The sequence below is a fragment of the Mauremys reevesii genome, linkage group 3, assembly GCF_016161935.1.
Source record: "Mauremys reevesii isolate NIE-2019 linkage group 3, ASM1616193v1, whole genome shotgun sequence".
NCBI classification, from domain to species: domain Eukaryota; kingdom Metazoa; phylum Chordata; order Testudines; family Geoemydidae; genus Mauremys; species Mauremys reevesii.
In genome coordinates this window covers 110,978,741-111,002,160 of record NC_052625.1, presented here as the reverse complement: position 1 = coordinate 111,002,160, position 23,420 = coordinate 110,978,741, and the positions used below count along the sequence as shown (strand labels likewise).

Sequence of the window (23,420 nt, the reverse complement as noted above, 5' to 3'; positions counted from 1 at the left end):
TCGTCAGAGAGTATAAGAGCTATAGAAGTCACGGGACAAAGACCACAAGGAAGAACTAGAAGAAAAGTGGTTGAGATGCTAAAGTAGGACATGAAGAAGGCTGGTGTCTGCTTGGAAGAGGCTCTCAACAAGAGTGCACGGAGGCAAAGAACAAGAGCCGCTGACCCTGATTGATGGGAGAAGACGAAGACGAAGAAGACTATTTCTGTAACCTTTTGCATCACAGAGTTTGGCCCAGAGACTTACTTGGAAGTTGCCAGCACTTAGTTTAGGCTTACTCCAACTTGAACTTGCTCCAAACTGCAAGTGCTCCCATGTGGCACTGTCATATCCAACCACTAACTTAAAATTATAAAGGACTCAATAGTACTTCCATTCTAAAAGACATTACTACATTTGAAAAGAATGATTGGAAGTCTCTCTCTCTCTCTATATATATATATATATGGTCCCCCTTACAGTAGTATCTGAGCACCTCCCAAGTATTTGAAGATCTATCCTATCCTGTGAGGTAGGACAGTAGTATTATCCCCATTTTCAGACACAGACAGAATTGAGATACAGAGAGATCAGGAATTCAAGTGTGGCATTTATCCCCAGCTTTGGCTTGGGAGCAGGGGCGGCTCCAGGCCCCAGCACGCCAAGCGCGTGCTTGGGACGGCATGCCGTGGGGGGTGCTCTGCCCGGCGTGCCTGCGGGAGGTCCACCAAAGCTGCGGGACCAGCGGACCCTCCGCAGACACCGGAGCCGCGGGACCGGCGACCGGCAGAGCACCCCCCGCGGCATGCCGCTGTGCTTGGGGCGGCGAAATGTCTAGAGCCACCCCTGCTTGGGATAGTTCAGAACTGTACCACACAGGAGGACCACCAGAAGGCATTCAGTCTCAGTTGCACTGAAGTGGCAGCCGGGAGCACAATAATAATGTGTTACCCCTTTAATTTTTTTTTTAATTTCTTTTATTTTTTTCTCAGGAGGAGTACAAAACCAAACAAGCAACACATCTTTAATGGCTGCAAAATACTCCCCTATAGCCTGGCCGGCCAGATCTGCTGTCCAGTGTATAAGGAGGGGCAAAGCCCCGGTTCCATCTACCTTCCTCCTGTACTTTTTCTGCCAAGACCTACTGCAGGGACCATCTTGATAGTAGCCTCTGTGCATCCTAAGTTCATTCACTGAAATTCTGATCAGCCCTTACCCTTTCCATTCCCTCCCACCCCACCATGCAGCCATGTAAGGGACACCACAATCTAACTTCAAATGACTTGTTGAACGTCACACAGGAAATCCCTATCAAAGCCAGAAGAGGAATTTTCTAAATCCATGATCTCCTAATCAGCAACAAGCAAAATCTACTTGGAATAACTAAATGTCAAATGCTGCTTGCAAGCTCTCCCACTGATTTCATGGAATCACAGACGCTAGAGATGGAAAAGACTATCCAGACTTCAGTGAAGGTACACCTGGGACTGAGGTAAACAAGAACTGGTCCTAAAACTGGTACATGAAGACAAACATAAAAATATGTCCTACGTGAATAATTTAATCCTGATTGGTTGCCTACAGCTGATAAACAACAAGATACTGACAGATTCAATTCTGTACAAAGATTAACAATGGTTTGGTAATTTTTCCATTTGACATTTTCTGTTTTTCCTAATCTTAAAGCCTTAAGCCATGTTTTGCTAAAACAAATTCAAGTTGCGTAATTCCATACTGGCATTCCATTTCATATAGCTCCAGGTATGAATTATTACTATCTTGCTCTATGACATAATAGGGTGGAAGAACAGAATGCAAAATAAAATTGCAGTGTTCAATCTAATGATATATTTTCTCACCACAAAAGGTACGTTAGTACCAGAGACCACAGTTTAATTATTAAACACCTTCTGAGTTAAGAGTGCATAACCAAGGAATAGGTAACAGAGTGACTTATTACTACTGTTAAAGTTTTCTAAGCTTGGATGGTAGATATGGCTCGACTAAGATATAGGCAATGCATCAAAAATTAAAGACATCTTTATAAAAGATGCAATTCTCATTTTTTTGTTTACTTATCTTTCTCCTGAAATATATATATTTCATTTGTAACGGTAAACTATAATTCAATAGCCTAATATCTATGTACTGTCTGGAGTGTCCTAACTAGGTTCCTAATTATCCTGCTCTACACACAGACATGCAGCTCCTCAGGTTTCAACTTTAGGAATTTCTCACTTATTTTATCCTCAGAAGGAGGGGCCAGTGCCGGAGCAGAAAAAGTCAGAGGTTGGTACCTGAGGATCTGTGGGTAGTCTCAGTCCTAAGGCTGAAGATCTTAAGCCCCTCTAGCACAACTCCAGGCCCCACACTTCCTTCATCTTGCCAATGATTTCCCTGCCACCCTATGTTCCGGGACCCTCCTCTGATGAGACTCACAAAGCCCAAGGAGACCTTCACTGGTGGAAAATCTTCTAGATTTGGAAGGCAGCATGCCCTCTGGAGTAGCTGCTCTTTGAGCTCAACCTCCATGACCCAACATGTCTCAAAAATTAATCCCCCTCCCATCTACACAATAGTCTCATGTAGGAGTTTCCACAGGCTCTGCAGGAAAAGGTTGCCTAGGTGGTGCTCCCCACTTTTACATGCATTGGCCACATTTGGACCCCAATCCTGCAAAGACTTACTCGGGTGCTTAGGTCAATAGGGATTATTTACAATGTGTAAAATTAATCATGTGAGTGAGTCTTTGCAGAATTAGATCCTTGGCCAGTATTTGCATGCTTTCACTCCCCTCCATATAGTGCAAATTTGAGCCTAGGATGATATTTTAGGTTGAGCAGTAAACACAGACTCAAAATACAACAGTCTAACTACCAAGATTATGTAGTGCCTAAACATACATACACATTTAATTGTCTAATTACTATGAGTCAGACACTGGCTTTGGAGTCCCTATTCAATCTTTTTATTAGGCAAAACATCCAGATGAAATCAATGGGTTTTTTGTCTGAGGACAGACTAAGTAAGGATTCCTGAATTTGACTCACATTAATTAGGCAGTTGTGAGCGCACATATTTTTAAGCACTAAATAGACTTGGTAGTTAGGATTGCATATTTTGATTCTATATTTACTGCTCAACCTAGTAATGAAATATTATGCCAATCCCCCAAATTTCCCACTTTTGTATTATATGGAGGAGACAAATGGATGTAAATATCATCCAATTGTGCTGATATATGGATGTTTTGCCTGGGGATAGATTTAATAAGAGCGTTAATTGTTTCTTATTTTAATGAGGAATAAAAAAGAACCAGAACAAGCATTGTCTCATGAAAGATCAAACTTCCAAAGGGAAGACTGGTGCCTTACTTGCATGCAATACAGTTACAATTAGAGAATGTTAAATGATATATAGTAATCTCTGCATAAATCCATAAGTAGCCTTGGTGCTATCACTTAATAATGCTTTACTCTTCACAATATCAAATTATTTTTGCTTCCAAATGAGAACATATCACTTATGTATTTATTTCAAAGAAATATGCCTTCGGTGTCAACCCATGCCTTACCCATGTCATACGTATTCGATCTACAGTGCTGTAGCGACATTCCGTGATTAAATTATCCCCCTGAAACACAAAATATAAGAAGTTCATAGTTATGAAGTTTAATAACATTTGGTTCAGGTGATGATTTACTATTGCAAAAGTTTAACAAATAATGGTCAGAACACCGGAATCCAGAGATTTGAATTTTTGAAGGAGCAGAGGATGAGTATATTAGCCCAGACTAAAACTTTGGTGGTTTAATTAATTCATAATTCATTATCCTCAGCAGGTGTAAATTAGTCTAGCTCCATTGACTTAAATGAAGGTATGAGAATCTAGTCCATTATTTGTACTTCAGTAGCACCCAAAAGTTCCAGTCACAACCAAGGCCCTCACACATAGGAAGATGTGGTTCTTGTTCCAAATTCCTTACAATCTATGAGTATGGATATTTTGTTTGTGGTACTACCTATGTGAATAAGGAAAAGATTTTCCCTATCATAAAAGCACCATATTGTTTGCCATGATTGGCAGTCTCTCCTCAAGAGAACCCTGAGCTTGGTATGGCAGGAGATGTGGTGAGCTCTGATTGAAATGAATTGACAGATTTATTTGGAGAAGGTTGCACATTTTCTGTCTTTAGTATGTTCAATTAATTCTTCATTTTCATGACAACTAAATTGTTGTACCGTGTTTTTAAATAATAAAAAGCAGTAGCTCACAGAATAACTAATCTTCTATACCAAATCAAATGCAGTCTACATGTCCCTATGCAAAGCAATATGGATCAGAAATTATAACACCGGACTTATGAGGAGTGCAGAAGTACTGGCTGGACACATTTGTATTAGCCTTCTGGGCAATTCTTGTCTAACCTTTAATTAGAGGAGTTCAGGACTCTCACGTGCTTGTTTATTCATTGACCGAGTTGTTAAATGATTACTAAAAAGAGGGAAGCCTGCTTTTTCTGAGAAATATTTTCTATCCCTTAAAAAAGATGGCACCAGAGTGGCTGCAGCCACTGCCCCTTGCAAAGTAGTCCTAAGATCTGAAGAATTCAGTGCCACAGGACATAGGCCTGCTACTTAAAAAAGGAGTATTTTGTTAGCCGCCAATAACCTCTCCCCCCAAAAAAGGAGGGGAAACTGAAGGAGTTGGGTAATAGAATCATGGATTTAGAAAATTCCTCTTCTGGCCTTAGTGATTTAAAAAACAAAAACAACAACAAACGCCTACAACTTTCCCTGTAAGTGGAAGTAGAGAACAGGATAGAACTAGAAATATGATACTTTGGGGAATTTCAGAGCACACCAGTTCTGGGGATTTTTATGTTTATTTGTATATAGATAGCTGAGTTATTTAGCCCTTATCTGCTGATTTAATCTCTCTTGAAATGGTCAGGAGATTACCTACCAGAAGGTCGGAATCCACCTCTGCCTATGTAGTTCTGATAGTGTGTACACCTTTACAGCTTTGTAATACAATTATGTAATTAGTTGTGAAATGGATAAAGTGGACTTATTGGTTCTAGGAGCAGTCATCATCTTAACTATACTCTGACTCTTTGAAGAAGATATATATATCTTCGTAGGTCCAGAAGGAGGTGGGAGGCAGACCAGTAGAGGGTCTCTGAGTAAAGGGTAAAAAATAGGGGTGATGTCATGGTAGGGATTTGCTATAGACCATCAAATCAGGAAGAGGAGGTGGATGAGGCATTTCTAGACTATACAACAGAAATATCCAAAACACAAGACCTGGTAGTAATGGGGGACTTTAACTACCCAGACATCTGCTGGAAAAGTAATAGGGCAAAACACAATATTGCCAATAAATTCTTGGACTGTATTGGGGAGAACTTTGCATTCCAGAAAATAGAGGAAGTAACAAGGATGACAGCCATTTTAGACTTGATTCTGACCAGCAAGGAGGAATTGGTAGCAAACCTGAAGGTGGAAGGCAATTTGGGTGAAAGTGATCAGGAAATGATAGATTTCATGGTTCTAAGGAAAGGAAAGAGTGAGAGTAGCAGAACAAGGACAACTGACTTCAAAAAAGCAGACTTTAGCAAACTCAAGAGAACTGGTAGGTAAGGTCTCATGGGAAGAAAATCTAAGGGAAAAAGGAGTTCAGGAAAGCTGATAGTTTCTCAAAAAGACAATAACTGCAATCTATCCTGATGTGAAGAAAAGACAGAAAGAATAGTAAGAGGCCAATATGGCTCCATCAGGAGCTCTTTAATAACCTGAAAATCAAAAAGAAATCCTACAAAAAAGTGGAAATATGGACAAATTGCTAAGAAGGAGTACAAAAGAACAGCACAAGTATGTAGGAACAAAATCAGAAAGGCTAAGGCTCAAAATGAGTTGTACACCTAGCAAAGGAAGTAAAAGCCAATAAGAAGAGGTTATTTCAATACATTAGGAGCAAGAGAAAGATGAAGGAAAGTGTAAAGTCTTCTATAGTGGGGAAGAAGAGTTAATAATTGATGACATAAAAATGCTGAGATGTTAAATGCCTATTTTGCTTCAATCTTCACTAAAATATTAATATGATCAGATACTTATCACAATTAATATTAACAGCAAGGGGGAAGGAATGCAAGTCTAAACAGGGAAAGAACAGGTTAAAGAATATTTAGATGAATTAGATGTATTCAAGTTTGCAGGACCTGATGAAATTCATCTTAGGGTACTTAAGGAACTAGCTGAAGCAATCTCAGAACCATTGACAATTATCATTGAGAACTGGAGGATAAGTGAGGTCCCAGAAAACTAAAAAAAGGCAAACATAGTACCTATCTTTAAAGAGGGGAACAAAGGGGACCCAGGGAATTATAGACCAGTCAGTCTAACTCCGATACTTGGAAAGATATTGGTACAAATTATTAAACAAACAATTTATGAGCTCCTAAAGGATAATAAGGTGATAAGGAATAGCCAAAATGGATTTGTCAAGAACAAAGCATACCAAACCAACCCAATTTCCTCCTTTGGCCTAGTGGATAAGGGGGAAGCAGTGGACATGACATATCTTGATTTTAGTAAGACTTTTGATACAGTGCCACATGACAGTCCCTTAAACAAACTAGGGAAGTGTGGTCTACATGAAATTACTTTATGGTGGGTACACAACTGGTTAAAAAACCCTATTCAAAGAATAATTGTCAATGGTTTGTTGTTAAACTGGGAGGATATATCTAGTGGGGTCCTGCAAGGGTCAGTCCTCGGTCCAGGATTATTCACCATTTTCATTAATGACTTGGATAATGGAAATTGGCAAAGCTCCATTGATGTCAGAGGAACTATGCTGATTTACACTAGCTGAGTACCTGGCCCTTTGAGTACAGGTAGTTATAGAATATCCAGCAAAGCTTTCTTTGTTTGGTGATTAGCTCTTCTAGTTTCAAATGTATCATAAGCTTCTAATACTTGCAGAGAACAAATAGTATGAACTCCACAACTCCAAAGAACAGCACATGCAGAAACAGACCGAGAGACTGATAGGAATGTCTGAGGAGAATACTTTGAATTAATTGTTCTACCATACTGCCAATAAGCAATATTATTAATTGTTATTATTATTTATATGTATTGTGGTAGCAGTAATATTGGAATTATTGGGTAGCAAATTATGATAATTTAGATGCTGGTGATTCATATTATAGCAGGCATAGGCCAGAGCCACTTTAGAGAAGGTTGAATTCCATCTTCCATTCTACCCCTCTCTTTTTGAGTTGCTCATAATATACTCAAGCAAACATGCTTTTCAGTCTCTTTTCTATATATTTCTGTTTATTCTTTAAACTAAAAGGGACTTATCTCTATAATTTGCATACAGGCTTTTTCCTTAAAGGCATCCAAACTTCTAATCCTCTCCCAGCCCCCACTTTCTCCTTCCCAAACCCCTGCACCCCTTCTCTGGAGGTGGAAGCAGTGCTTTCTCTTCTGAAGTCCCACTGAACTGTTAGCAGTCAGACTTCAAAAGGAAAATACTGCTCTCCCCTGCAAGCACAGCTGCACCTGAGAAGTGGCCAGGCTTTGAATTGAAAGCTAGATAAAGGTTCCCATTTCAGTTTCTTACTTTAGAAGGGCAAGTATCAAAGGAATGGGGGAGGAGAGAGAGAGATGAAGGGGATTGTGAGGGGAAGACTGACAGTTTTAAGCAAACATTCAGTCACTCTGGTGGCCTTTTCTTGTAACTTTCAACTCACTTTCTGTTATAGGCCCCAATTCTGAAAAAATTAACAGGTGCTTAACTTTACCCATATGTGTCATCCAATTGAAGTCAATGGGACTGCTCCCAGTGCATGAAGATAAGCACATGATGAACTGCTTTGCTGGATCATGACTGCAATGCTCAGAGCCCTGCAAAATCGAGCCTCAGTTTATAGCCTCTCTGCCAAGACTGCCAAAAAAGGTGCCAGTCGGAGCTAACCAGAGCTGAGTGAATAATCTGTAATGAATTTAGACTCTTTCTTCTCATGGAATGTCTGCAAATAGATGGTGATTGAATTGAATTTATTTGTTAATAAAAAGTGTGGAAGATTTCTGTATTTTTTTAAATTGTGTATTATATTATTTATTTATTTTACAATGCCCAGGAGTGTGCTAAGTGCCTCAGAGAAAATGAGACATCATGATTTCTTGCCCCAAGGAGATTCAGTTACTCAGTGAAGGTCAATGCAGAGCATGATGGAGTAATGAAGTTTTTCCCCTTTAGCAACAAATAAAAAATTTAAAATAAATGGAAGACTTAGTTGACTGATTTCCTGTCTGTGTGTGAGGTGGAACATAAACAGCTCTTTGCAAGTACTTGATAGTCAAGATGTGTTGTGTTAATTACAATTGGTCAGAAAAGCCATATGGTATTGTTTCCTTTCCCTGACTGGATGAATGCACAAAAAAATTGTCACACTCACATATGAGAGTTTAAAATGTGCTTTCCACAAACATTTGTGACAATAAAACTCAATTGCTCAAATGTTTGTAGAAACCAAACACAAAAGAGATCAGAACATGGTCAAAGAAAATTATTTAAAAATTTAGGTAAATATTCATGGGATACTGTTTAAGTATTTTCCCAACTCTAATGTGATGGTGGTTTTGTGAAAGGCAGGAAAGTGAGTAAGATAGAAAAGTAATTTCACAATCAAAATTAATCTTAACTATGAACAAAATATTAGTCACTGTGGCTCACAAACTATGGTAAGGGGAAGAATTAAGAGATTCATACAGGCAAGATAGTTCTTTCTTCCTTTAGATACTGAAACTCCTGAAAATTGAAGTCAAACTCATCATCATAAGCAAGCAGCTTCTGTTCTTCACCCTTGCGGAAATGACGCATCCTGATGGCTCTGCCAGCAAGATGGGCATGGAGAAGAACAGCAAACACATGAATCCCACTTGGCCTCTCAGCATCCAAGGCCTGATAAAGGGAAACCAACAAAACTGTCAGTACATCACAAGCACAAAAAGTAAACAGATGAGTGAGAATGTTAAATATATAAATGCACCGTATGTTTCCTCAGTTTATAGTACAGTAACTCCTCACTTACCGTCCTCCCGCTTAACATTGTTTCAAAGTTCCATCGCTGCTCCATTAGGGAACATGCTCGTTTAAAGTTGTGCAATGCTCCCTTATAACGTCATCGTTTGGCTGACTTTACAAGGGAGCATTGCACAAGTTCCTCTTCTCCGCCTCCTCCCCCTCCCTTCTCCCTCCCTCCCAGCACTTCTCCCACTGCCAAATAGCTGTTTGGCAGCACTTAGGACTTTCTGGGAGGGAGGGAGCAAGCGGGGAAGCTGCCCCTCACCCCCGGCAGGCAGGGCCACCCGGAATGCAGGGGATTTAGTGGCTGCAGGGCCCTGGGCTAAGGGGGCCCCGGGGCCCTGGCCTGCAGCTCTAAAGCCCCTTTCGGAATGCGGCCCTGCAAGCACAGGCCGGAGGACTCAGGAGGAGCAGGGGCAGCTGCGCAACCAGCGGCCGGAGAGAAGCTGCGCTTTCCCCTTCAAAGCCGACCAAAGAGAAGCTCCCAGAATCGAAGCTCCCAGAATCACGGCTCCCAGAATCACGTCCATGGGGGCAGTGCCGCGCTGCACAGAGCCACCTGCACACCCCCGGCACCAAGCAGGAGCTGCCCCAGGTAAGTGCTCTGCACCTTCTGCCTGCCCCAGCCCTGAGCCTCCCCCCGCATCCCCACCCTGAGTGCCCTCCCGCACCATAACTCCCTCCTAGACCCTGCACCCCCAGCCCTGAGCCCCAGGGGTAAGCCAGGGGCACCTCCCAACCACTATACAGTATATAATGCCTTTTGTCTGCCCCCAAAAAATTTCCTTGGAACCTAACTCCCCACATTTACATTAAATCTTATGGGAAAATTGGATTTGTTTATCATTGTTTCACTTAAAGTTGCAGTTTTCAACCAGTTTACAGTTTACAACCAGCAACACCCCCATCTCGGTACTGTCAGTTGCACACCCAAATCCTAGCTCTAGTTTGGCCTTAAACCCAAACCATAGCTTAAATTAACTATACATTCAAACTTGTCTCAACTCTAGATAGGACAAAATATCAATGAGAGTATTATTTAGTACCTTAATCACTGGTTTCATACCATATCTCAATAACACAAAGTGGAACAGAATCCTCTCCTCAAAACTACATTAAAGATCTTTTAATGAAACTGAGACTGTACAATTTAATACTTTGGGACACACAGCAAAACCTCAGTACCAGTATCTTAACCAGTCTTCATTGATCAATCTAACACCATTTTTCAGACTGTGACTTCAATACATAGAACCTTTAGCTTTTGCATAGATCTTAGTTAACTTCTTTCCACAAGTCTTCGTGGTTAGCTTTCTATACTATAATGTCTTTGCTTTGCAGAGTGAAATGTTTTATCTAGTATTATATTAAAAAGTGTATAAAATAATTTAATATTTTATATAATACTTCATTATATGTATCAATATATACAACTGGAATATTGAATGTTACAGTGTCAACTTCACAGAATAATCTCAGCACAGAGAAAATCATAATTTAAAAAAATACTAAAAACTCTATTGTTTGAAGGTATTTATATCCAGAAAGATCCGAAGTTTTGGTGTCTAGTAAGAGGGAAATGCCTTTGCTCAAGTGACTTTAACTAATATTTGTTATTCTTCCCAAGAAGTTAATTTAAAAATGCCATCACAAATTAATACGGAGACCAAAACCTAATAGTATTAGACAGGACACATACTTCTTCCAGACATTCCAGAGTGCAGTGACCTTCTGACATGAATTCAGGCATGCCCGGTGGGATATTGTGGAAGAGGCTAACCCAAAGACCAGCTTCAATAACCCCAGCATCATATTTCCGTAAATCTGTAGTATAAAATAGCCTCAGTCCAGAGTTATCTATCAAACCTGCAACAAAAGAGCATTGTCAACTGTGGCTATAAATCAGGATAAAAAAAATCCAATCACAGAGTTTCTCTCAGATTTGTTCATAAATTTTTACATGAAAATCATGCAAGGGAGGTTTTAAATTAGAAATGGGTTAAATATTTTACAGGAATTAGGGAAGCAATAAATAAAGGTAACTCACAAGAAAGTGGTTAAATAAGGTATGTTGATATCTGAATCACGTTAACCTGTATGAAAAATGTTTGTCATACTCCTCTTAGTAGTTTACATGGAAATTGAAGGGTACAAAGGTAGATTATGGGCAATCTTTGAAAGTGAATAATACAATCTCAAAAGGCAGAACGTGTGATTTTAAAATAAAATATTTGAAAAGCAGCTCAACGCATTTTGGGTTTTTTAGGTAATAGACATCTATTTTCATCCAGTTGTAAGTTTCTTTATCCCTTCATAACACCAGTAGTATATTTCCTCTCTGTTGGCTTGACTGTAAAAGAAGCCTTTTAGATTGCAGCATGTCTCTGGAGACCAAGCAAGCCTCTTTTGCAGCTTCTCTGATCCCTGTCAGCTCAGGAAGCCTTTAATGATGAACGTGATTATCCACTGTATAAATCTCAGAGAGAGGAGGGAGAACTAGATAAGGATTTTTTGGTGCTACAATCAGGGACATCTCTAGATTTTCACTACACTCTGTGCACACCATTGTTTGTGGTAGTGAATGTACTATGTGTGTTGAGCTTCCTGTGGAAGTGCTAGGAACATGTCGTTTTTCTAGCCTGGAACATGTCTACATTAATATGAAGTCACTGAAGGAAGCTAAACCTTATGTATAAAGACTGACAATTTCTAAGAGTCAAATTGATATTTGTCCAAGACCATTTCATACATCAAAATGTATAGTCACGTTTATGTATTTATTTACCTTGTCACAATTCATTCCAGTCAAAAGTCAATTTAGTGCCTCTGATTATGTCTCTTTGTATTAGGTATTCTTATTAGACAGGATATAATATAAAAGAATATGACCTTCCTTATGTGTTAATTTTTTATGATAATTTCTGTCACTTCCTTCTTTGATTTCTCCCCTCTTTTAAAATATTTGCCTTATAAAATTAAAAATGCAAGTAAATTAACAAGAATGTCAAAGAAGGCAAGAAACTGTCCAGTGACTTGTACAGTTCTAAGAAACATAACAAACATGATGCCTGCAACCATATATTACGTCAATACAATAGTATTAGCTGGATATGTTAAGACAGATCTTTCCCTGTCTACCAATAGTTTTTCTAAAGTGCTCATTCACCAAAGTATGCAAGATCTAAACTGTGTAATTATTTGTAATTATTTTTACATGTTTGAGTTGGCAAACTGAATGTAAGATATGTCCTGATTTCTCCATTTTTATGCTATACATGACCAGTTACTATTGTTGATCTACAGTACAGTGCATGACTTACAACCTCTTCAGAGGTGACAAGAGAGCCAGCAACATATTGATTTTTAATACTTGTAGTACTTGGGACTCTAAATTGACTTTTTTTTCTGAGCTCCTTGTAGGATATGATCTCATTGGAGCACCAATGTATTCTGGGTTTGGGTGGGGTTTTTTTGGTCTTCTTCTGAAGCATCAGAAATGGCTATGGCTGGAAATGGGACACTGGATAGGGTGGCCCAATGCTCTGAGGTGGGTCTGAGCATTCTCTCTCTCAGGGGCTTAGCTGGTTGGTTCTTGATCACATGCTCAGGGTCTAACTGATTGCTATATGTGGGGACGGGAAGGAATTTTCTCTCCAAGTCAGATTGGCAGTGACCTGGACAGGGGGGCAAGTTGCCTTCCTCTGCAGCATGAAGTGCAAGTCACTTGCCAGGATTATCTGGGTATATCTCAGTTAATCATTTCCCTGCCACTGCTGGGGCCTCAGGCATTGATGTACCTTGTTCCCTCCTATTCTCCGCCTGTGGCAAATAACAGTCTCATGTGGACTGTAATACTTTGGACTAATTTTGGTTGTTTAGTTTAGCATGGAGGTCATAGGTGGTGCTGATGGCTTGTGGTAGCAGGAGATCAGAATAGATGATCTGGTGATCCCTTCTAGCTTTAACTTCTATGACCTCATTGCTCTAGAATACGGTATTTTGTACAGTCAAGCCTCTTTATTGTCAACGTCAAAATGATGTAACATTTTCTGGCAATATCTGAGAGTTTCCAATGAGATTTTCAAACAAAACCTTTCTCAACACAAAAATTAAGGGTAAAATTTACACAATTGCCAGTGACTTATTAGATTTGCCAACCCTCCAGGATTGTCCTGGAGTCTCCAGGAATTAAAGACTAATCTTTCATTAAAGATAATATCATGTGATGAAAGCTCCAGGAATTCAGCCAACCAAAGTTGGCAACCCTCCTTAGGAGTCCCATTTTTAAAAGTGGTTTGGGCACTTAGGAGTGTAAGTAAGTCAATTATTCTTAGGCTCCTACATCATTTTTAAAAATGTTACCTTCAATCACTCAGTGGAGGCATTGGCTAAGAGTCTGTTCTGCAACGCCAGCAAGAACCGCACAGAAGATATAGTATAGACAACTCTGTGGCCTCAAGATTCTAGTCTGGTCCAGTAGCCAGGAGTTGTTCTAATAATTGACAGCATCCTTCCCATAGCATCCTGCACTATAGGTCCTCACCCCTTTGCTCTTTGCATGCCTCAAGCAGCAGGGCATGCAGTAGTGATGGAGAGTGGGGGGTGGCAGCAAAGGGCCACCCTTGGTGGTATCCATACTGTGCCCCCACTGGGCACATTTTCCTTTGTCCCTTGCTGGCTGTTTATGGCAACATATGAGGGCCAGAGCAGGAGGCAAAATCCTTCCCATGGCTTCCAAAGTTAAATCATCATTCCAGTCTGCCCATGTCCTTCATTATTATTATTATTATTATTTTTTGTTAACAAGTCATTTAGAATAAAACCATAAAATTATACAATGTGGTTAATTAAAACAAAACAATGGTTCTGTGAGGATAATTAAGTGCTCTTCTTGGAGCCTGAAATCTCTGATTTTCAGCTGATATTTCATGGAAAATCATTAAATGTCAGTGATATTAATGGGGACTCTTGTATTCAATGCAAACTGGTTTTGACAATATCGGAGAAACTTATAGAGGTTTGCAGAATGGAGAAAGTGCTCAATTAAATAAATGTATTTTAGGTGGACTTGATTATATTAATACAAAAATAGGAGAGAGATAGGGTCTCTTAAGCTATGAGCAGAGGATTTAATGTGGACATGAGTTTACTAATGATGATAGATTCATCAAAAGTAAGAATTAAAAGGGCCTGTGGTACATTTTACCCAATAAGCATTTTGCCAGATAACAGTAAATTTTCAGGTAACTCAGCACATATTTGTTTAAGATCCAAAATGAATTACTACTCTTTTTTAAGAAGTTAGCTTTGAAATGCCTTAGATTATTCTGGGATGTCTCCGGTTTCACAGCAAAAATTCCCTTTGCTTCTATTTAACTTGAGTAACTTTCTTCAACTTGTTGATAAAAATACAAAAAATAATATTACAAAAGGAGAGTAAATCTTTCAAGATATGAATCCTTTAATCTGTGATTTGTCTAGCATCCTGAGTAATCAGTTTTCAGAAACTGCCCTCAATTGTGGTAGCTTATTTATTCTTTGTTTAATCTTGTTCCCTGATTCCTCTACTGAATTTTTTTCAGAGTGGTAGCCGTATTAAGCTTATGCTCAAATAAATTTATTAGTCTCTAAGGTGCCACAAGTATTCCTCATTCTTTTTACTAAAATTTTGTTTGTTTTTACATTATGTATGCTTCAAGGTCACTTGATGCAAGCTAATTAATGCTAGTCATCTTTCAGAAGGGCTAAAACTTATCAATGTAAGGAACAGGATACAAACAGACACAATATGAAGTATTTAGTGATAAAACAGTTATTCATTGCTCATGATGGGCCTGATCTAGAATTCTTTGTGCATCCAAAACTTCCATTAATTTCAATCGAGTCTTCTGGTGTGCAAGGAATGAAGGATTGGATCTGATATTGAATAGGGACAATATCAGAGGAAAATGGACTTCTATTTTGCTGTTAATTTGGTTCACCTGTTCTGGTGAAAGGATGAGATGCATCAGCATGCAGTACTTTCTGAAATCCTGAATATTATGGTTAGGATGAATGAACATACCTTCTAGATATGATGGATTGTCATAATGGACTTCCATAAGCACATACTGAGGGTCTGTTGGTGTGCCAATGGATAAACCAACATGAGGAGGATATGTAAAGGCCTGTAATTTGAAACATGCACATCTGGTTAATAGGGTTCCTGTCCTGACCACATGTCAGTTTTGTTTTGATCAATATACCTACTGATTTTAAAACAGTGATATAACAATGTAAATAAGAATTATGTGAACTATGGACAAACAACAATTCTTTTTAAAACTTACTGAACATGGCATTATGGAATGATATATCCCATTAAATAATAATGAATGCATAAACCAAACCACTAAACCTATATAAAATATTCAACTCTGCTGCTCGCTAACAGGATATTCATCCTACATTTGTTGACTGAGCTGCAAAAGGAAATTAAAAAGTGTCAGTATTGCATCATCAAGCGGGTTAGTTGGAAAATATTTTTTTATGAACATTTGAATCTAAAGTAAAAATGTTCCTAATTTTTAAAAGCAACAATTTCCAGATAATATGCTGGTTATATGAGTTTAGACTGTTCTTAGACAAACTGTTGCATTCTCAGTAAAATTATTTGAGCCTCAAAAGTGATCCTATATCTACTAGAAGAGGTCATTTATCAAACTTCAGACCTGTCGGAAACCAAGTTACACTGTTTCCCGTACACAAATAGTATTTTTGCACTTTGTATTCTAGGATCCCAGCACTCTAGTGGTTTACATAAATGAATTAAACCTCACAACACTTCTATATTATCATCCTTATGTTGCATATGAGGAAATTGAGGCACTAAGGGGTTCAGTGACAAAGCCAGAATAGAACCCAGATCTTCCCTTTCCTACTCCAGTGCATTAACAACAGGATTATCCTTGCAAAGACTGGGATAAACTTTGTTAAACCAGATTTTATTTATATGGGCTTCTTACTTCACTTGAACCAAGGTAAAGGAAAGTTACAAATATGAGGCTAGAGTGTAGAGTTATGGCCAAAATGCACAAAGTACATGTCAGGAGTGATGTGCAAAAGTGGCCTAAAGTTGTCCATTGAACTGCCCTGATTCCGATGCTAGACTGTGCTTGGAAGTTCCAGCTGCAGTGTGACAGTACCATTAGGACTGCCCTAACTTTAACATTTGCAAGGGGCTGAAAACATAGCCTAGGATTGGCATGCCATCAGGATTGTGTCATCTTTCCCATAGTCATAAGAACAAATGAACGATCATACTGGGTCAGACTAATGGTCCATCTAGCCCAGTATCCTATCTTCCAATAGTGGCCAATTCCAGGTGCCCCAGAGAGAATGAACAGAACAGGCAATCCTCAAGTAATCCATCCCCCATCATTCACTCCCAGCTTCTGGCCAACAGAGGCTAGGGACACTCAGAGTATGGTGTTGCATCTATATGCAGCCTGGCTAATAGCCATTGGTGAACGTATCCTCCATTAACTTATCTAGTTCTTTTCTGAATCCTGTTATAGTTTTGGCCTTCACAACATCCCCTGGCAAGCAGTTCCACAGGTTGTGCATTGTGTGAAGAAGTACTTCCTTATGTTTGTTTTAAACCTGCTGCCTATTAATTTCATTGGGTGACCCCTCATTCTTGGGTTAGGTAAAGGAGTAAATTACATTTCCTCAGTCACTTTCTCCACACCAGTCAAGATTTTATAGACCTCTGTCATATCCCCCTCTTAGTCATCTCTTTTCCAAGCTGAAAAGTCACAGCCAATTTCCACAGGCATTATAGGTCACCAAGTCCAGCCCCCTGCTCTGAGGCAGAACCAGGTAAACGTAGACTATTCCTGACAGGTGTTTGTCCAAAAACCTCCAATGATGGGGATTCCATAACCTCCTTTGGAAGCCTATGCCAGTACTTAACTAACCTTCCTTGCTGCAGATTAAGCCAATTACTTCTTGTCCTACCTTCAGTGGACATGGAGAACACCTGATCACTATCCTCTTTAGAACAGCCCTTAACATATCTGAAGAATGGTACAGGTGTCCCTTCCTTCTTTTTTCTCAAGACTAAACATGACCAGTGTGCTTGCAGCAGGAAAGGTGTGTGGCATATAAGCCCCTCTCTTGGCTTTACACTAGTGCAGGATCACCCTCTCCTTGGGGGTGATACTCCCTGGTCTGGCTATACCAGAATTACTGCCAAATTATACCTGCCATCTGGTGCAAAGTAACAGCAATGCACACAAGGATCTGTGCCAGTGTGAAATGAGAACCCTCCTGTCCTTACCTAGTTTTCATCACTAACTATAGTCTGTTTGGTTTTTTCCATCTTCTTCTGAAGCACGAGGTGGTGGCCATTGCTGGAGGCAGGATTCCAGATTAGATGGGGCAGTCTGATATGGCAAAGCGGACATTGCCAAGTCATTTTTTCCACAAGCGTCGGCACTTTCTACATTATTTTCACTACTTTTAACTTGGTGCTTAATATCCCTATAAGGTTTTATACAGAAAAGGTCCATAAAATGTAACATTGTATGGTGAGACACTTAGCTATTGTGGCTATATATGCTTTAAAGAAAAGAGCTTAAGGCTTGGATCCACACAGGGACTTAGGCCTTCTGACACTGAGCATTGCAACACCTAACTTTCTGAGTACCTAAAAAATCACTGGAATGCACTGCAATCCACAAAGCCTGAGTTAGGTGCTTATGCTCCCTATCCAATGCATGGGGAGAGATAGGCGAGTAAGAATGGACTCCACAAAAGCCAGCGCTCTAGGTAAGGAGGATCCTAAGTACCTTTGTAGTTTTAGGCCTAAGTGACCAGCTAAAATAATACGTAACTTCTTCCTGAAAAACTGTATTTACATCTTGGCTATCAAAATAAGAACCCAGGGGCTCATGTTTTGTTGTGGAGGGTGTTGTTTACAACAATCACTTAATGACAATGACAGAGCCATGTTTCCGCCTGCTCCCCATCCCCACTCTCCCAACAGCTGCTCCCAAGAGAGAGCCATGACTCCACCTAATCCCCACTCTCTATCAGTTGCTTCCTGGAGGTGGCATTTAAGGCAAAGCCCCTGCACATCCTTGAGTGCCAAGGCTGCACTGCATGTAAGGGGAGAGCACAAGTTCTCACTCCCTATGACACCACTGTGCAGGTGTGTAATGGTAGAACATAATCTCACTCAGTTTTCAAATATGGTAAAAGTCCTAGTGACCAAAATTCTGTAGCATGAAATCCAATTTACTAATTGGCAGTATGGAAAAACCTTCACTGTGTCTGTGACGCACATCCCTTTAAAGCTTTATTGATAAATCATCCCAGGTAACCATTCATCCTACCTCTCCTCCAATGGCCCAAGCAAAAATGACTGTCTCACATGTGAGAAAAGAATCTGGCATGTTGGGGTGGTAGCATTCATGGCCGTAGTCCAACACACTGTCATTCAAACTGCTGCTACACTGATAAAGTAGGATATGGTGCACCAGATTCCCATGGCCCTTCTGTATCAATGGTTCGACCTGTTAACACACACACACAAAAAAGATGACATCGTGGATGGAATCATTTTAAGTCATAGAAAACAACTAATATAGATATGTAGACTGCATCCAAAAATATGGAGAGTTCTTATTTTAATGGAGAAGGCTTTGTCATAAAATATAGCCTGGTTATAGTGTTTGAAGAGCTACTTCAGTGCTGTGCAACTCCAAGAGGCACTGCTGGTAGGATAAAGAACATTATTGCTCAACAGTATCCATGGGACACTAGACCCATGTTTGGTCAGTTTTGATACAGAATCTTCCATAATTTGCATACTTCTAGAGTGAGAGTCTGAAAGCTGATTACCATGAAATAAACCCAACCTCTTTCAGTGTGTAAACAGACACTTTCCAGTTACCATGGCATTTGTAAGGAAACAGAATTAATTTGACAAACTATGTTACCCAGAATGTTTTACATGAAGTCACCCATCAAAGAATAGATGCTGTAGTATGTTTGCTGGAGTGATGTGCTGGAGGGTTCTCAGGAGTGCCTGGGAGCCCCTGGTTAAAATTCTGCCACTGAACTTAAAAGAAGGCTGGAGTGATTTCACTGCTGTCTAATGGAGCTCTTCCTCTATCTGGGTGCTACTAAATCATCCCTGTCAGAGATGACATCCTTGGGGCAAACATGAATGTTTCTGAAGAGCAAATTTTTTTGCTTTTTGAATAGATCAGATTCCACTAAAAGTCAGGCTATCCAAAAATATTCAAAGGGAGAGAACCTCCCCCTCACTACCCTTTCAAGGTCTGCACCCCACTCCATCCAAGCCTTTTTTCAAATTACACAAGAGAAGCCCTGTGCTATGCTATCAATATACTGCATATATATTTAAGGGGCAAAAATATAATCACTTCTGGCATGTAGTGCTTAATATGTTTGTTTGCCTAGTAGTATTGTCTCCTTTTAATGTTATGAGAATACTTTTTTTTTTAAATAAGAAAACAAGTGAACACATTCCCAAGTCCTGCAATTTCACCTTGCAATTTCACCTTCCCTGTTACAGCTGGCTCATAACCAGGGGCGGCTCTAGCCATTTCGCCGCCCCAAGCATGGCAGCATGCCGCGGGGGGGCGCTCTGCCAGTCGCCGGTCCCATGGCTCCAGTGGACCTCCCGCAGACATGCCTGCGGAGGGTCCGCTGGTCCCGCGACTCCGGTGGACCTCCCGCAGGCGTGCCTGCGGATGCTCCACCGAAGCCACGGGACCAGCGGACCCTCCACAGGCACGCCTGCGGGAGGTCCACCGGAGCCGCCTGCCACCCTCCCGGCGACCGGCAGAGCATCCCCTCCGGCATGCCGCCCCAAGCACGCGCTTGGTATGCTGGGGCCTGGAGCCGCCCCTGCTCATAACTGGTGAGAACACTTTGTCAGAGCCTCTTGTTAAAATATTGGGAGTAAATTACCAGTCTCCAGAAATTTATGTCACTGGACCTTTTTCAAACTATTGAAATGAATGCATACAAACCAGGCCACACAGAGTCTGCACACACCAAAGCCAAGTCCCCAGTTGATGTAAATTAGCATAGTTCTATTGAAGTCAATGGCACTATACTGATTTACACCAGATCTTCAGGTAGTGTATCAGAGTTTACTACTGATGGCAAATCTTAAAGTCTTCCTGGCGTGGAAGCATCTTCTGCATTATTTTCCCCATTTTCCTCCACTTTGCCACTTCCCCAAACCACTATACAAATACAAAATGTATTTATTGGAAAAGGAGCTACAGTAATGCAAGCAGTTTTCCCACAGTGATGAGATTTCCACCATTATCTTTCCAGGACTAATGATGATTCCATTATGAGAATTCCATCTCAACCTGATGTTTCCTCAACCTAGCTCCATGCAGAGTACCTGCATATCTGTCAAGAAGAGCAAAACCCAGAAGTTACGTAGGAGTAGATGCCCCCAGCATTCAGAATCTCTATGTAAAATATGAATGGATTCAGTGAAAAGGTTATGGGAAATGTTTTCTCTGTATATGCCATGGAAATAAGGGTACTTGTCCAAACATGTGATACGTCCGCCTGCTGCTGCAGGACCCCAGCACCAGCTGTGCTTACGCTCCCTACTTCAAAAACTATTTCTCTTCAAAGCAATAGGACATCACTAAAGTTAGAAATCCACATCCTGTCATTGACATCTTGTTATCTAAACAATAACATTATTTCAAATAAATATTTTTGGTTCAGCTTTCTTTGAGCTTTATTTCAAGTCTTTTAAAAACAATTTACAAATCCTTCAGTTGTGTTTCTGCAGCGCATTTTGTGAGAGGTTTTATACTCTTCAGACAGAATTGTGAATATACTGTACATTGTTGAAAGTGTCGGTGCAATGATAATTATATGCTTTTCTTACTACAATTTAGATAAATAAATGACATCCACCTCATGCTCATCCTTATTTTTTTAAAGTCAATGATGGAGACATAGGACACAAACACTGATGACCAAAATTTTCAAATTTGGGCCCCAAATCCAGCAAAGCATTTAAGCATGTAAATAATCCCACACGTTTAAAGTTTAAGCACCTTAAGTGCTTTGCTATAGTAGGTACATAAAGTTAGGCAGCTGAAGCCATAATTAGGCACCTAAATAAGAATGGCCTTGTGAGTACCTGCAGCTCCCATGAACATCAGTGTTAACTTTGGTGCTCAGCACCTTTGAAATTGGGGCCATATTTATTTAATGACTAAAAATGGACTATACTGCCTCATTTTAGGCACCCAAATTTGAATCTTTGGGCCAATTAATTTATAAATTCTGATTTCCCAATTATTTGAACTTTTTAAAGTGTAAAGTTAAAATTTGGTTCTATGCCTTTTAATCCAAAAGCCAAGGAACCTGAAACTAAGCTACTTAGGTTCAGTTCTACCTTTACAAAACACCAGTCACAGAAACAAACCAACTATTCCAGCAAAAGTGTTATGCTCATGAGTGTCGAAGGTTACTAATTCATTATGGTGAATAGGAGACAGGAGGAAGCCAAACTTTGGAATAATTAGGAAAAAAGGATTTTAATTTGTCATAGTAAATTTGGGTAGGAGAGTAAAGTCCTGGGAAAACTTATGAAAAGTCAGGCATATTCTGTGTTGACTAAACAATCTTTGCAGACCTATGTCACTGATTCATTTTAGATCTGATTTTCATTTACACAAAAGTCCCTTTACACTTTACTTTCACAGTGTAATTGAGCCTTAAAATTGCATTTATTTCCCACTTCCTGGTACATATGTACTGCCAGAGCCACGTGAAGGGACTGTAGCATAAATGAGACTCCGGGCATTTATTTGTAACATTTTAGGCACAACTCTTGACTTGGCTATTTGGTTCCTTCACCTTTCCTTGCTGATTTTTACCCAATTCTTGTAGCAAGATTTGGCCATCCATCAGTCACTATTATTGAAAGAGAAAGACAAGATGGAGAGGGAATTCATTTATAGTTACCAACAATGTTACCATCCCCACTTTGCCTAATTCTTTAGTTGTTTATCTGTGATATTTTAGCGGTTGCTGAAATGCAAGTGAGAAGTAGCTGTCAGAGTTGATCTGTAAACTGTGTCATGAATAAGCCCACAGGAGATATTGTACTATCAGAGCATGTCAGTCAGTTCTCTCCCCCAAGGCAGAGGAATTTTCTGCTTCACATACCCTACCAGGCTACCACCAATGGACTGGGGAATGAGAGCCCCACATCTACCCCAAATCAAAATGCCTAAAACCCTTAGGAGTGTAAAAAGTATTTTAAAAGTCCCTAATTGCTCCTACTTTTCACAAGAACTAAAAAAAAAAAATCAATTGCCACTTCCTTATTGCTGCCACTAGTTCTTGCTCACTTCCTTTTTACACTACTCCCTCTGTAGCATGAAAGTTTGGGAATGAGATGAAATGGAAGGAATTCCTTTCACTGGAGGGATATATAACCCCCCCACACACACACACAAAAGAAGGAGATTTTCAAAAAATCGTTAACTTTGTACAATAGTAAGTATATATACACAATTAAGTGCTTGTTTTTACCATCTATTACAAATATTATTTAACATTGCAGTGGTTTTTCAATTGTTTTGATTTTTTTCTACAATAAACCATGGAGAGTTTAAGGCTCTGGAATGGATTTATGCCAGGTACGACTGTAAATCAATACATCTTCAGAAAAATATACAGTACATGTCAGTCTATTTACATTTATTAAGCTTCAAAAAGATGTTTTAGTGGCGATCTCTTTACATGCCACAAGGTATCTTTTATGAATCTCACATTTTCAACATTTCACTAAAACTTCCTGATAACTGTTTGTAGCAAATTTTGTTTTATATGGGGGGGGGGGGGGGGGAAGGATTTTCTCTTCCTTTGTGGGATGATCAAGCCTTAAAGATTACAGTTTTTCAAGTGACTGTCCAGGGCAAAGCAAGAACACGACTTTTTTTTTTACTCTAAATAGTTGGATTATGATGTTTGACCTGCATGACCTGCCTTGATTGGGTAAATTAAGGTTTTTTAAGTGTTCACACAGCCATACATCTAAACTTTGTGAAAGTCCATCTTTGTTACAGGATTTAATAATTCACTTCAAACCCCTTAGAAACCTCCTCTAGTAGCAAACTTCTTTAACTTGGGAGCCATTACACTCCTTTATACCATCTTTCATCATAATGTATCCTCTTAGCAATGGCCACAAGTCTAACTCCAAAGAACTGTCAGTGTAATATCAAACTAGAATTTTGGGCCAGATTCTGCTCTCAATCAGACCTGTGTAAATCCA

General features: G+C 39.7%; 1 protein-coding gene across 2 annotated transcripts in view; it reads right to left on the bottom strand.

The window, feature by feature from the left end:
- MOXD1 (monooxygenase DBH like 1) overlaps positions 1–23,420 on the bottom strand; it is a 93,108-nt gene that overhangs the window by 22,866 nt on the left and 46,822 nt on the right. For both annotated transcript variants that reach the window (XM_039531557.1, XM_039531558.1), the window contains exons 5-9: positions 18,457–18,636; positions 15,144–15,246; positions 10,779–10,945; positions 8,765–8,956; positions 3,554–3,613 (exon numbers count right to left, since the gene is read on the bottom strand). In XM_039531557.1, coding sequence (XP_039387491.1) covers positions 3,554–3,613; positions 8,765–8,956; positions 10,779–10,945; positions 15,144–15,246; positions 18,457–18,636 — 702 coding nt within the window. The remainder of the gene's footprint in view (positions 1–3,553; positions 3,614–8,764; positions 8,957–10,778; positions 10,946–15,143; positions 15,247–18,456; positions 18,637–23,420) is intronic.